This window comes from Solanum dulcamara, chromosome 5 (assembly GCF_947179165.1).
Source record: "Solanum dulcamara chromosome 5, daSolDulc1.2, whole genome shotgun sequence".
NCBI lineage: Eukaryota > Viridiplantae > Streptophyta > Magnoliopsida > Solanales > Solanaceae > Solanum > Solanum dulcamara.
In genome coordinates, this window is record NC_077241.1 from 64,670,505 (window position 1) to 64,682,530 (window position 12,026).

Consider the following 12,026-nt stretch of genomic DNA (forward strand, 5'->3'; position numbering starts at 1 on the left):
GAGTTTAAGAAACCACTTAAGGAGGAAAGAAACATACCTCTCTAAGGGGTGTAGTTAGTTGGGGATAACAGACTAAGAAGTACCAACCTGTCTGCTTGCTACGTGTATCTCTTAGAAATGCCGTAGCAGGGGATAAGAAAATTGAGCATCTATAGAGGAACTTTCCTTTGCCTATTAAGGATGGTCTGTTGGGGATGAGGGATGTACCAGTATTAGAGTTTTGCGTGGAAATGGTTATGCAGGGTTGAGTAAGAAGCACTAGGGATGGCTGTTCTCGAGGATAAGTATGGGGAGGGGAGAGGCGAATGGAGCAAGCCAGAATTATCAAGCCCATAGGGGAAAGGCCTGTGGAAGTGAATCTTTAACTGGGAAGAATTGGGGATTGGGGCTTACTTGATTGATTGTTGGATTGAGTAGCATTTCAGAAAACATATTTAATTCGATGAGAAAACACACACGACAGTTTAGGTTCCGCTTAGTTTAGAGATTTGAACTTTTTTCAAACAGACACGAAATGAATTGTAGTTTTTCTTTTATAACAACAAAACCACTAATTCCAGCCCCAAACCTCAGTGGATAGTGGGCTTGCCTCTCTGCTCTTGGTTCACTATATAGGATTCGAACTTCTGACATGCACCCACCACATATACCACATTGTATTAGCTCTACTCTTGAACCAAAGCCTGGGGCATAATGTATCTAACACTTTAAGATATCTGATATAGGAGACAAACCGGATGATGAAAGTTAAAAGTAGCCATAGTCTGATTATTTTTGAGAAGGCATAGTCTGATTATATAAAGTAAGAAATGCTAATATTATTGCTTTATAAGAACTATTAAGTTCATGAACTCAACCTGGCACTGGCTATTCTACACTCTCCAAATCTCAAAAGTTCACCATCCCCCCATTGGATTATCCAGTATCCTATAGAAAAATATCTATGTTACAATTTAATTATAAGCACCCAAAGGCAACAAATTCAATTGAGAAATTTGTGCTACATATTCAACGACACAAAATGAGTAACACCATGCAACGAATAAGCGAGAACGGGTACCGCTTCTCTTTCTTACTGCCTTTACAATTTTTTCACCAATACATAACACAACTGTACTCGTGTAAATGGATTTTTCCCTTGGTGTATGCTATTACTTGAATCACCTTAGATTATTTGGTCATTCTAATGAATAATAAGAGAGTGATTAAAGTACTTACAGTCAGGTCAAATTTAGCCATAGCAAGATGATTAGATGCAACCAGCCGTTTCAGCTTTAGACTTTCTGCTCGCTTTAAGGATCTTCTCAGGAGAACATATAAGAGCTGATGAGTGGATAATGAAGTTCCTATACTGGTAACTGGTGAATAGGATGAACCGACAAGTCCCCTCATGTTTGAGACTCCAAATTCGGACAACAACTTGCAAATTGCTGCTAATGTGTAAGCAAGACAACTGTCATTGTTTTGCTGCACATGAGGAGAGGAGAAATATAAGATCTCCTAGTAAGAAATGTACATAAATTAAATAAAGAGGCAACTCTACAAAGGAAAGTTATTAAAGGCACATCTGGCCTGTTGATGTCTTGAAACAAAATTATACCTGGGAAGACCTAATATCCATATTTCTTGCTCTATCCAGGACAAGAAGTAAAAATCTTTCTACCAGAGTGTTGATCAATACAGTGAAACAACAACAACAACACACCCAGTGTAATCCGACAAGTGGCAAATGTATTAAGCGTGAATTGATCCCTATGACAAGCCAAAATCATTGAGGACATAGATACTTCAGCTGAGTCTTTATTTGTATCTATTCATCAGCGGGTTTCATCTCTTTAGCATTTAAACAGTTCAGAATGAGCGGCTGATAGTGGAGAGGTTTCCATTTTCTGGGCAGCTGCTTGGCCACTTACTTTTAATGCATCTGTCACAAGGGTTCTACTGTAACGGAGATGGATGTTGTTTTGAGGATGTGTAGTATCAGGATCTTTTCAAATTTATCTATTCAGAGTTTGCACTTTTCGGAAGTCAGCTAAACATGTTATGCAATTTGTTAAAAATTGTTAAAGCTCCTCTCCAGATAGTGTTTTGATTTGATTTAGATGATTGTTTAACACAACAGTTGAAGTTTTGAGTCATTCATAAATCGGGAAAAATGCAACAGCTAAAAGTTACTTTGAAATATTTAAAAAAATAAAAGCGAAAAGTTGTATTGAAAAGTGTAGAAGATAGGATCCATGTAACTTTTGTTACAATATGGGATGTGATAGGAAATTTCTAGGATACTGAAATCATTTGCAGATAGATCTAAAGATGAAAATAGATATGGTATCTTTTATGTATAGTAAATGTCGTATTTTGATATTTTTATTTTGTAAACTATAATAGTGCTAATTTCCCCAGGTTCCAATCATGAATGAAGGTCCATAGACATCAATACAATAGCAGTGTGCGTACATCATCATGTGCAGATACCCCATGGAAGGAAATATTGAAAAATGAATCATTTGCCAACAAGCTGGTGACAAGAAAAGTATTTGTTCATAATCCTATAACACAGTTTAACGAAAACACCTAGAGAAAGAAAGCAGAACACTGAATGATCTCCAAACTATTCATCAGCGATCGGGTGATTGGTGGGACTGCTGTCACGATATCCTTCTTTAACATAGGAAAGGTGGTATCTATCAATTGCATTTTTAACTCATTGTTAGGATAAACTCTTCGAGACAAATATTTGTAGACTGAAATCAATAGAATTAAGATGGGCAATACAACTAATTTATTAGGGGCTGGCCTCAATTTAGTTAATTTTTAGTAAGTTATAGGCTCTTCTGCCACTAAGTCAGGTCATCACTCAGCATCGTGTTTTCTTACAGAAGTAAATGTTCTGCCCAGCACATTGTACAACTTGAGAAGAAACAAAACTTGAAACTGGTGACAGAAAACTGTGAAAATATGGCATCAAAGAAGAGCTCTTTGTCCAACAGATAAAGTTGTAAGAACTAGAAAGAAGGGAAAGAAGATTCTATCAATGAACAGCCACGTCTAAAATAGCAATAGATACATGTAAGAAGAAAACAGGTCCCCTACGAGCGCTATGCAGAAAGAACCAATTACAAGATAGTCAAGAAAAATCCTATTGTAGAAAACAAATGCATGGAAAGTTATGTGCACAGAATGAGGGTATGAACCAGCCCAAAGAATAATCGCCCAAAAAGTACTCCATCCATTCTAATTTGTATGATACGCATCCGTTTTTGCAACACCAAAAATGCTTGATAAACTTCTACAAATATTAATATTCTAAACACTCTCAGTTTATTTGATAATTCTAATCATTTAAAAAATTCAAATTCAGAGAATGACAAGTTGTCCCATCACGCTAACTTATCAACAAATAATAATAATAATAATAATATCTTCTACTCCTACTAATATAATAACAAGTCAAATGATATTCTTAGAACTCCGTGGTCATTCATACTACATTTAAAAAAATGAGAAAGAAGTATTATGCTTGAGATTTCGATGATAGTTGAGTGGCTGAGAAAAGGTAAATCCACTAAGAGTTTCTTCCACTTATAAAACACGAATAACTGACTTTATTTCTGTCCTAAAACGACAGACAAACATAGCAAGGCAGAAGAGGAGGCCAACCAACCAAACCGACAATTTTGTCTTGCTAAGTACTAGAGGCCGTTTGGATTGGCTTATAAGCTGTTTTCAGCTTTTTTTGAGTGTTTGGTTGTCCAACTTAAAGTCATTTTGTGCTTAAAATAAGCCCCAATAAATAGTTGGGTTTATTTGGATGAACTTATTTTAAGCAGTTTATAAGTTGAAAACAGCTTATAAGTCAAAAAAAAAAAGTTGGCCTGCACCTACTTTTTTTTTTAACTTATAAGCAGTTTTCAACTTATAAGTTGCTTAAAAATAAGTCAATCCAAACAGGCTACTAGTCTATCAATCACAAAATGCCACTACAAGGATTAATAAAGCAAATTTTTAACATTTTATCAAAATAAATGTATCATTACAGAGAGCTTTTTTTTAGTGATTAATATCATTACTTATATATCATCAACTTATTTTTCAATTTTATTTTTTCTGGTATGAAGACGACATGAGTGAACTTAAATGAGGAAACATAGTCAATGAGGATTCATATAGCCGACTCCAATTTGTTTGGGATGGAGGCATAGTTATTGTTAGTTGTATCATTGAAGATGCTTATGTTGATTACCATTAGGATCCCGTGATTTTAATCTCGGTTGCCTTTCATCTGAAAAGTACTCATATGACACATTTGTATTGATGCAAGTCTTACTAAGAATATGCTATGCCACTTTAGAGCATAAAAGTCTGAAAGGTAAAATAGTGTAACAGAAAAAGGAAGCCATAGTCGAAAGAAAGGGAAGGAACAAATACGGCTACCTGCTGAGACACACGGACTGCTTCTGTCAACACCTGAAAATTATCAAGCAAATGATTGTTATTCCGAAGTGCAACACCGAAGATCCTAAGACCACTCCTACGCCCACCCTCACCTTCATTACACTAATAACGGGGGGATGACGTACATCAAAATCAATAAAGTAGCATAACATGGACAATGAAGGTAGGAAATGACAATGAATATGCCTACCCCCAAAGCTTGCTTCGGGTGCCCAAAATGAAAATGCATCATCCCCAAGCATAATAACGCAATTTCATATCTACCAAAGCTATTGCAGCCTGTTGAAGAAGAGGATGCGAAATCACATCCTTCAGTCCCTGCACTTTGGTAAAAATATTTCTCAGATCTATTTGCAAGGTGTTAGAATGTCACATAAATACGTTTTCTAAAGCTACCGTAGGCCCAAATGGTTAGCTCCAGACAAATTTCTCGGTCATCGAAAAAAGTATCACGTAAATACGTGTCTAAATTTATTGTACTTGAATAAAAATAATCTTACAGAATAGTCTTATTGGATAATGGATCCTGTAGGATATTCTATGTTCAATTGAGGAATATTTATTTACCTTGTTAGCATGGATACTGATTACCTAACATACTCTGTGTAGCCTACGACTCCTGCACAAGGAGTGCCTCTAATAAATTATGTTAAAAATCAAGTTAATTACAAGTTTTTCTTCTTTTAGTAAGGAATTAAAGCATCTATGGTCTTGGTAAAGACTCAAAAGTGTATTGCCCGCCCGGCCATTTTTTTTCTTCATTTTGGTGTTAGGCACTGCTCCCCTCTTCAAAAATCGGTGTCACTACTCTACGAATGACCATTCATTCATTCAAGCGCTGATCCTCTCTCCAACAACAATTGAGGTGCCATTCCTCTCTCTAGAAGCGTTCAGGGCGACGATTCTGGAGCAAATTGCAATGAATCATCCTGGCAACTGACAATTCTATTTTCTTCGCAATTAGTGCCCTCCTCTAAACCTTGAAGTGTTATCATTGTTTGGTGGTTCAAGTTACGCTGATAGTGTCTTGCAAATATACAGCACCATATCTCTGTTTGGTGATTGAGAATAGACACCTATTTATGATGGGGGATTCAAGGCTTACTCTCAAACTCTTCATTTGCACAATCTTGCAAGCACTTCCTTTTATCATGCACTTACCGATGACTCTCCAGAGGAAAGAATTCTAGCACTCCTTTTTTGTGATTGTGCACTATTCTAACGAGATTTCAGTAAATTTCTATTGACTTCAAATAAGTAAACTTAAGCTAGTCTTCCCACTCTGAGTTTGAGGGGTTCTGTCAGAATATCAAGTCCAGATTCATACTACTTGTATAAGGAAAATCTTATAACATATTTCACAGATCATTTTTATTTGATTATAGAATATTTCCTTACCATATTAGCATAGAGATTCATTACCTACCATAAGTATGTAACCTAAGACTCCTAAATTAGGAGCACCTATTGTAAATTGATGAAAGAGGTCTATTTTTTGGGGGGTGAATTAGACCCAGGGTTTATTTTTTTATCATGGTATCAGAGTCAGGCCCAACCAAGTCTTGGTTCACCCGATGTTGGACCCGTACGGTGTCAAGCTCAGAAATGGCCCTAAGATGGGGTTGGTCTTGATACTTTGTCCCGTAAGGAAAGTCTAACAAAAATGGCCTCCATAAATGGTCTTGATTTTTTGGCCCCACTTAACAAATTTTAAAAAAGATAGCCTCCACTTCAAAAAATTCCAACTCTTGCCCATAAACGTTCAGGATATTTTAACACAATGAATCGTCTCAATTGACCATAGGTTCTAACTTCTGCCCAAAAGGCAAACATTAAGGATATTTCAAGCCAGTAAATATGTTCAATTGACCACAAGTTATGTCTTATAGGCAAACATTAGAACTTATGCCTACATAAATACTTCCCAACGAATTTTTTCAAGTTCACGTCATTCTTTTAAGATTTTATTAAGCGGGGACAAAAATTCAACACCGACACTTTGGGGGACATTAGGCATAACTTCCTCCATCATGTATTGTCCACGCTCTAGATGTCCAGTTTTGGGTGTGAGGGAAGTGTTAAGTCCCACGTCGGTGGGAGGGAGGCAAAATCTATCTCCTTATATGGTCTTGGGCAATCCCCACCTCTTGAGGTAGCTTTTGCAGTTGAGTTAGGCCTAAGGTCTATTTCTTTATCATCTCAGTAAGCTAAGGATCCAATTCTTATTTTTCAATAAATGAAGGACACAACAAAACCTATAAAACCCTTTGGAATTTTATGCATTGTTGCAATATAACTTACAATTTTTGTTTGTCAATATACCATCTGGAATATAAATTCTAGCGGATTTTTCACCCCTTATTCTAGTAGAGAAAATTACAGCCCAATACCTTTAGGCTATCTAGTTTATAAAAATATGTACACGGTGTATAGGTAGTGTACTTTATATTAATATACATACTTATACATATAATAGACATATAATAGACATACATATGAACACCATATCTAACCAGGTGTATTGTAGTGTATACTTGGGGCATGTTTGGTAAACTAGATGGTCGAATGGTATATACTGGTAGTTATCCCTTCTAGTAATTGTTGTTACAAAAAAGTTATTGCACCTAGTAACCAAACATCTATCTGAACTTACGAATCAACCATTTAACTTGAAGATATAACCGAACTGTTAATGCCCGCAAGGCCAAATTAGTCTATGTTCATAAGCATGATAAAATTATCATAGGCAAAAAGATTCTCAAGTAGAAATTAGCTTGCTTTGCCATAGTCTAACCATTGAGGATGCCTATAGAATTGCAAGGGTAAGCTCAAGCGGTGGTTGACCTGCTAAAGTAGGTTCAATTGAATCCACTTCATCGGAAAATTTTATTGTGCTAATAGGATTGTGAGAAATATAGGAGAAAAATACTATTGAATTGTGTATCTATATTATTACACAAAGACCCTATTTATAGACACTACAATATAATCATTTACCAAGTAGGATATTATTCACTATTTCTTTTCCTACTCTAAGTAGGATTGTGTATACCTATTTCGATTCTAACAAGGATAAAAACCATTTTTTTCACATAAATTTTTTAACCTCCTTGATATAAAGGAAAACTTTTAAATGTAGTGGTACCAGGGATTCAAAAATTGTTTTAGGTCACATGTTTGAATCCTAAATGTGGCATTTTTATATTTTTGTAAATCCTCTTGTTAGGAATTTTGGGTCCATCGTAAGCCCAAGGACACATTATGGTTGCCTTGAATGCTTAGACAACATATCTTTTTCAAACCAAATGCTATCAAAGTTGCACTTAAGCCTTAAAGCGACACTTAAAACGTGTTGAGCGTTTCGCTTTGCTTAATGTGCACTTCAAAATTGCCATCAAAGTTCGACGATATACTTTTTCTTTCCAATGAGCTTCTTCTAAAGAGGCGACACTAAACAATTAATATTTCATCTTATCGTTGTTCTTTTTTTCCAATTTACTAGTTCATATATTTGTCATTCATGCTTATTCTCGAAACTCCACTCATTCTCTCCTTTCTTTCGCCTAAACAATTTCATTGCCTCACTCCGCTCTCTTCCTCCTAAAGTATGGAAAAAGGAAGAAAAAGCAATCAATCACAAGAAAGAAAATAGAGAAGGTAAGGGACTGCTTTCCCTTGTTCAAGCCGGTATTTAATGAGTAAGTAGTAAGTAAGTGAGAAGTGGTGAATTGGCCAGGAGGAATAAAGCTTTTTCAATTATTAGTCTTGGACCAAATATATATATATTTGTATTTTTTTTCTCCTTTTGTATCTTTTTTTCATTAAAGCCGACATTTTATTTGCGCTTAAATCCCCAACGGACCTTAGAGCTTTTTGCTTTTGATAACACCGACCAAATGTCTAATTTTCTACTTGATTGTTGGTATCTTTGAGTTATGCACGGGATAACTACAACTATTATACTACATTGAGCATCATGGAAAGATTATATGAGTATTTATTAATGCAAACATGAAGGAAGTTTGAAATGTAACAGACAACATAATGGTGATATAAGTATACCTGTAATCAAAATATCGGTGAATATTTTCTAGAGCGGTATGATAGTCCTGATGATAAAGGCTATTCAAGTAACGCAAGAAGTGAACCTTCAATGCACAAAAAGTTACTTTAGAGACAAATAACACAAAATAATCTCAAATCCCGAAAACACCTCACTCCGTAGAACCTTACACGATGTAGTTCAGGAGCTAATTTAAGAAGGTCCTTCAATACAGACTCAAAAGCATTCAGAGGGAAGGAGCTTCCCTGCCTGAAAGAGAAAATAAATTATTCAATTAAGTGATTCACAAGTGTCTTTGGACAAACATGATGTGCTGAATAGTAGTATCCATAAAACTTCAATGACCTTTCAATCGTATCAGCTTGCTCCAATAGATAACCTTGTATTTGCCAGCTTGTACGTAAGAAAGCCCCGGACGGAGAATCAACAGGATCCAATACATCACAAGAAGAAGATGCACATGCACTAACTTCTCTATGCTTATTGATTTTTCTAACTTGTGGCCCAGGAGAAAAATCATGATCTGCCAGCCATGACTAACCAACATTAGGCACTTAAAAAGCATATGTATCTTTTGTCTAGGCTTATTCATTTCTAAAAGCACTTTAGTAAACAAGAACCAAAGACAGCTTAAAGCTGAACATGATATTTGAATTATTTAGCACATATCAACACATCTTATCTTAGGCAGGTAAATTAGATTATTACAGCAATCACTAAGGGTCAATAATAGCTTCTACAGCTTCTGTTGATTTAAATTTTTGAATTCCCTAATTATTTTGTACTGCATGAGAGAAAAATGCCCATAGATCCTTTATACTTCTACTTTATAGGTTCAAAAAAGTTGATTTTCTACACAGTAATCATATCTTAGGCAGGTAAACAAGACTGCTACAGTTATCAGCAAGAGTCTATAATAGCTGCAGCACCTTTTGTTCATGTTATTTTTGGGAATTCCCTTAATAATTTGTGCGGCATAAGTGGATAATTCCCATAGATTTCTATCCTTAGATTGACCAAGTTTTCGAATAAGTTACTCATCTACGCGCAAAGGGAGCAAAACTACAAGACATAAAGAAGCTCTGTGTCCAACTGGATCTGGAGTTCATAGAATATCAACTAAATTCAACATGAACAATATTTATCAAAGAATATCATCTGAAACTAGAATCCTGGTTTTGTTCATTGTTCACACTTCACACAGTAAATCTGAATTGTGTTTTAAATTTTTTGACTACCTATATGATGTACTAAAACCTTATTCTAGTTGGAATAAGTAGAAGAAATGCTTATCCTTGCGACAAATAGCAGCAAAATGTTTTTGGAAGGAGCATAGCTCTACTCTTTCTTTATTTCCTTTTGGAACACAAAGCCGTTTCTCATGGAGTGATAGTAGCGTAATTCTCAACTGAACAATTGGACGCAAACTTTGCAACATACAGGAAACAATCTTTCCCAATGCATATGAATATGGTTTTACTTTTAAGGAAATCTACCAAAGAAAAATACCTTCAATTGCTCTAACTAGAGCTTTAGGTGCATGATTGTGGAAAGAAAGTCTTTCATCAACCACATTTCTTGATTCAATTTCTTTGTTGACATTCTGGACAGCAAGATTCTCCAAATCCATGTTCTCATAGTGCATTGTTGCTTCAGTATCACTATCAGAATCTTTGAAATGTGATAACTCATAAGTTGACAGAGAATCTTTGCAATATGTTGCCACATTTGTCAAAAGATGACAGACAGCCTACTCAGATAAAAACAATCCAGAGATACATGTTTATTAACTTTTTAAATGAGTGGAATTACTCTGTGCTTGAACCAAGCAAAAATAAGTAACATATAGCAAGTCGAATAGGAAAAGTAGAACCAAAAATCAAACTGTTCAATAATCGCAATTAGTGCACAAGAATAACACTTAAGGTGCATTGAACTTTATGCTTCATTAGTGCCCTTGTCTTGACAGAGCGAAGTCTTTCTGACAAGATAATGAACAGTTTGATAGTACCTCAAATGACAATAGATTAAACGCAAGTAAGCAACGACGAACAAAGACTCCAAGATTGCTGCTAGGATCCAAAATGATTTGATCGTCATCCATGACATTTGAATCAGAACCCCCAAGTATGCCTATTCATAATAATAACATGGAACTCTGTAAATAAAAAGTTAAGCAGGTTACAAACTTACAGCAACAATGAATTCCATTACCTCGCAAGTCATTAAAAAAGTTGAACAAATCATCTGGTGAGGCTAAAGATGATAATTTGCGAGCTAAATGGTCACTCAACCAATGATTCAACACACCTCCAATTTCCCTAAGCTGTGCGACAAGTTCATCCAGCTTTGGCTCAAAAATATCCTCAGACGACTGTTCCAAGAAAAAAAAAATGTTCAAACAGCACTCTCCACGCTATACTAGGAAACTTAGACCCTAACCATTTTACATAGTCCTAACACACATTCTCCACACCAAGAATAAGTGACTAGTAAAATTCAAATCAGCATAATGCATATCAAACACAATAGTAAAAGTTTCAGGTACCTTTTTCTAGACATGAAGAAAACTAAGCTCAAGTCGGAAATTTTAACCCTATCAACATAAAGAATTCTGAATCCTCTGATGCCAAAGGTACAACAAGTGCAGCACATAGCACTGACCTTGAGGAGCTGTTTCGTTTGGTTCTTTTATCTGATTAAATTGCTAGCTCGGACTAAATCGGTTTCACTTATCATAATCCGTGTTTAATTATCATTTTAAAAAATCACTTTTTCAAAAAGAACTTGAAAGGTAAGAAATGTTGCTAACCTTAGTGAGAGATAACAAGAAGGAGCCCAGAAGATTGTGTTGAGCGACGGAAGAGAAAGGGAAAGGAACTGAGCTTTGAGAAGGGGGAGCATAGACTTGAATGAGAATGCAAATAGAGAGCTTGTGTGGTGTAATGGTGAAAGCTCCCGGCGCTTTCGATAACCCTGCCATTGCGGCTGCGGCTGACATGGAGCAAGCGAACGCGCCGGATTCCGACGGAGGACACTTCTAATTAATTTTCAAGTTTGAAATTTTGGTGGTTCTTGTTTGTTTTTTACTTTTTTCAAATGTATACGCTACTAAATACTTCAACTTTAAGATTTTTAAAAGTAAAATATAAAAATATTTGCAATATTATATAATAGCTCGCATATGAGATCTAATTTCTGATATTATGTTACTAATTGACTATCTATTTGAGATAAAGTACAAATTTAATTATATATTTTAGGTAAATTTGTCAAATTGGTGATTTTTCTATTTTTTTTAGAAATTGAGGGTATAAACTACGGTTAGAAAAAATATATTCAAATTTAGAAATATTTTTAACAAAAATTATGACCAAACGCAATTTCAATTTTAACTTCAAAACTTTCAAACAAAAAATGACTTTTTTTTGTTTCATGGCCAAACAGGGAAACTTGTGTTTGGTTAGAATTTTTGAAAATGATATTTGGTTGTTTGAGTGTACTTATC

The 12,026-nt window shown here is 35.3% G+C and overlaps 1 protein-coding gene across 2 annotated transcripts in view; it reads right to left on the reverse strand.

Annotated features, from left to right (window-relative positions):
- The window catches only part of LOC129889351 (anaphase-promoting complex subunit 5), a 30,076-nt gene extending 18,474 nt beyond the window's left edge, over positions 1 to 11,602 (reverse strand). Inside the window, exons 1-10 of one of the 2 annotated variants that reach the window (XM_055964620.1) lie at positions 11,331 to 11,602; positions 10,733 to 10,892; positions 10,530 to 10,651; positions 10,028 to 10,268; positions 8,864 to 9,041; positions 8,689 to 8,767; positions 8,518 to 8,603; positions 4,646 to 4,778; positions 4,435 to 4,467; positions 1,219 to 1,467 (exon numbers count right to left, since the gene is read on the reverse strand). In XM_055964620.1, coding sequence (XP_055820595.1) covers positions 1,219 to 1,467; positions 4,435 to 4,467; positions 4,646 to 4,778; positions 8,518 to 8,603; positions 8,689 to 8,767; positions 8,864 to 9,041; positions 10,028 to 10,268; positions 10,530 to 10,651; positions 10,733 to 10,892; positions 11,331 to 11,519 — 1,470 coding nt within the window. In that variant the 5' untranslated portion in view covers positions 11,520 to 11,602. The remainder of the gene's footprint in view (positions 1 to 1,218; positions 1,468 to 4,434; positions 4,468 to 4,645; positions 4,779 to 8,517; positions 8,604 to 8,688; positions 8,768 to 8,863; positions 9,042 to 10,027; positions 10,269 to 10,529; positions 10,652 to 10,732; positions 10,893 to 11,330) is intronic. The other variant, XM_055964621.1, reaches the window with a different exon arrangement.
- Between the last annotated feature and the right edge of the window lie 424 nt (positions 11,603 to 12,026).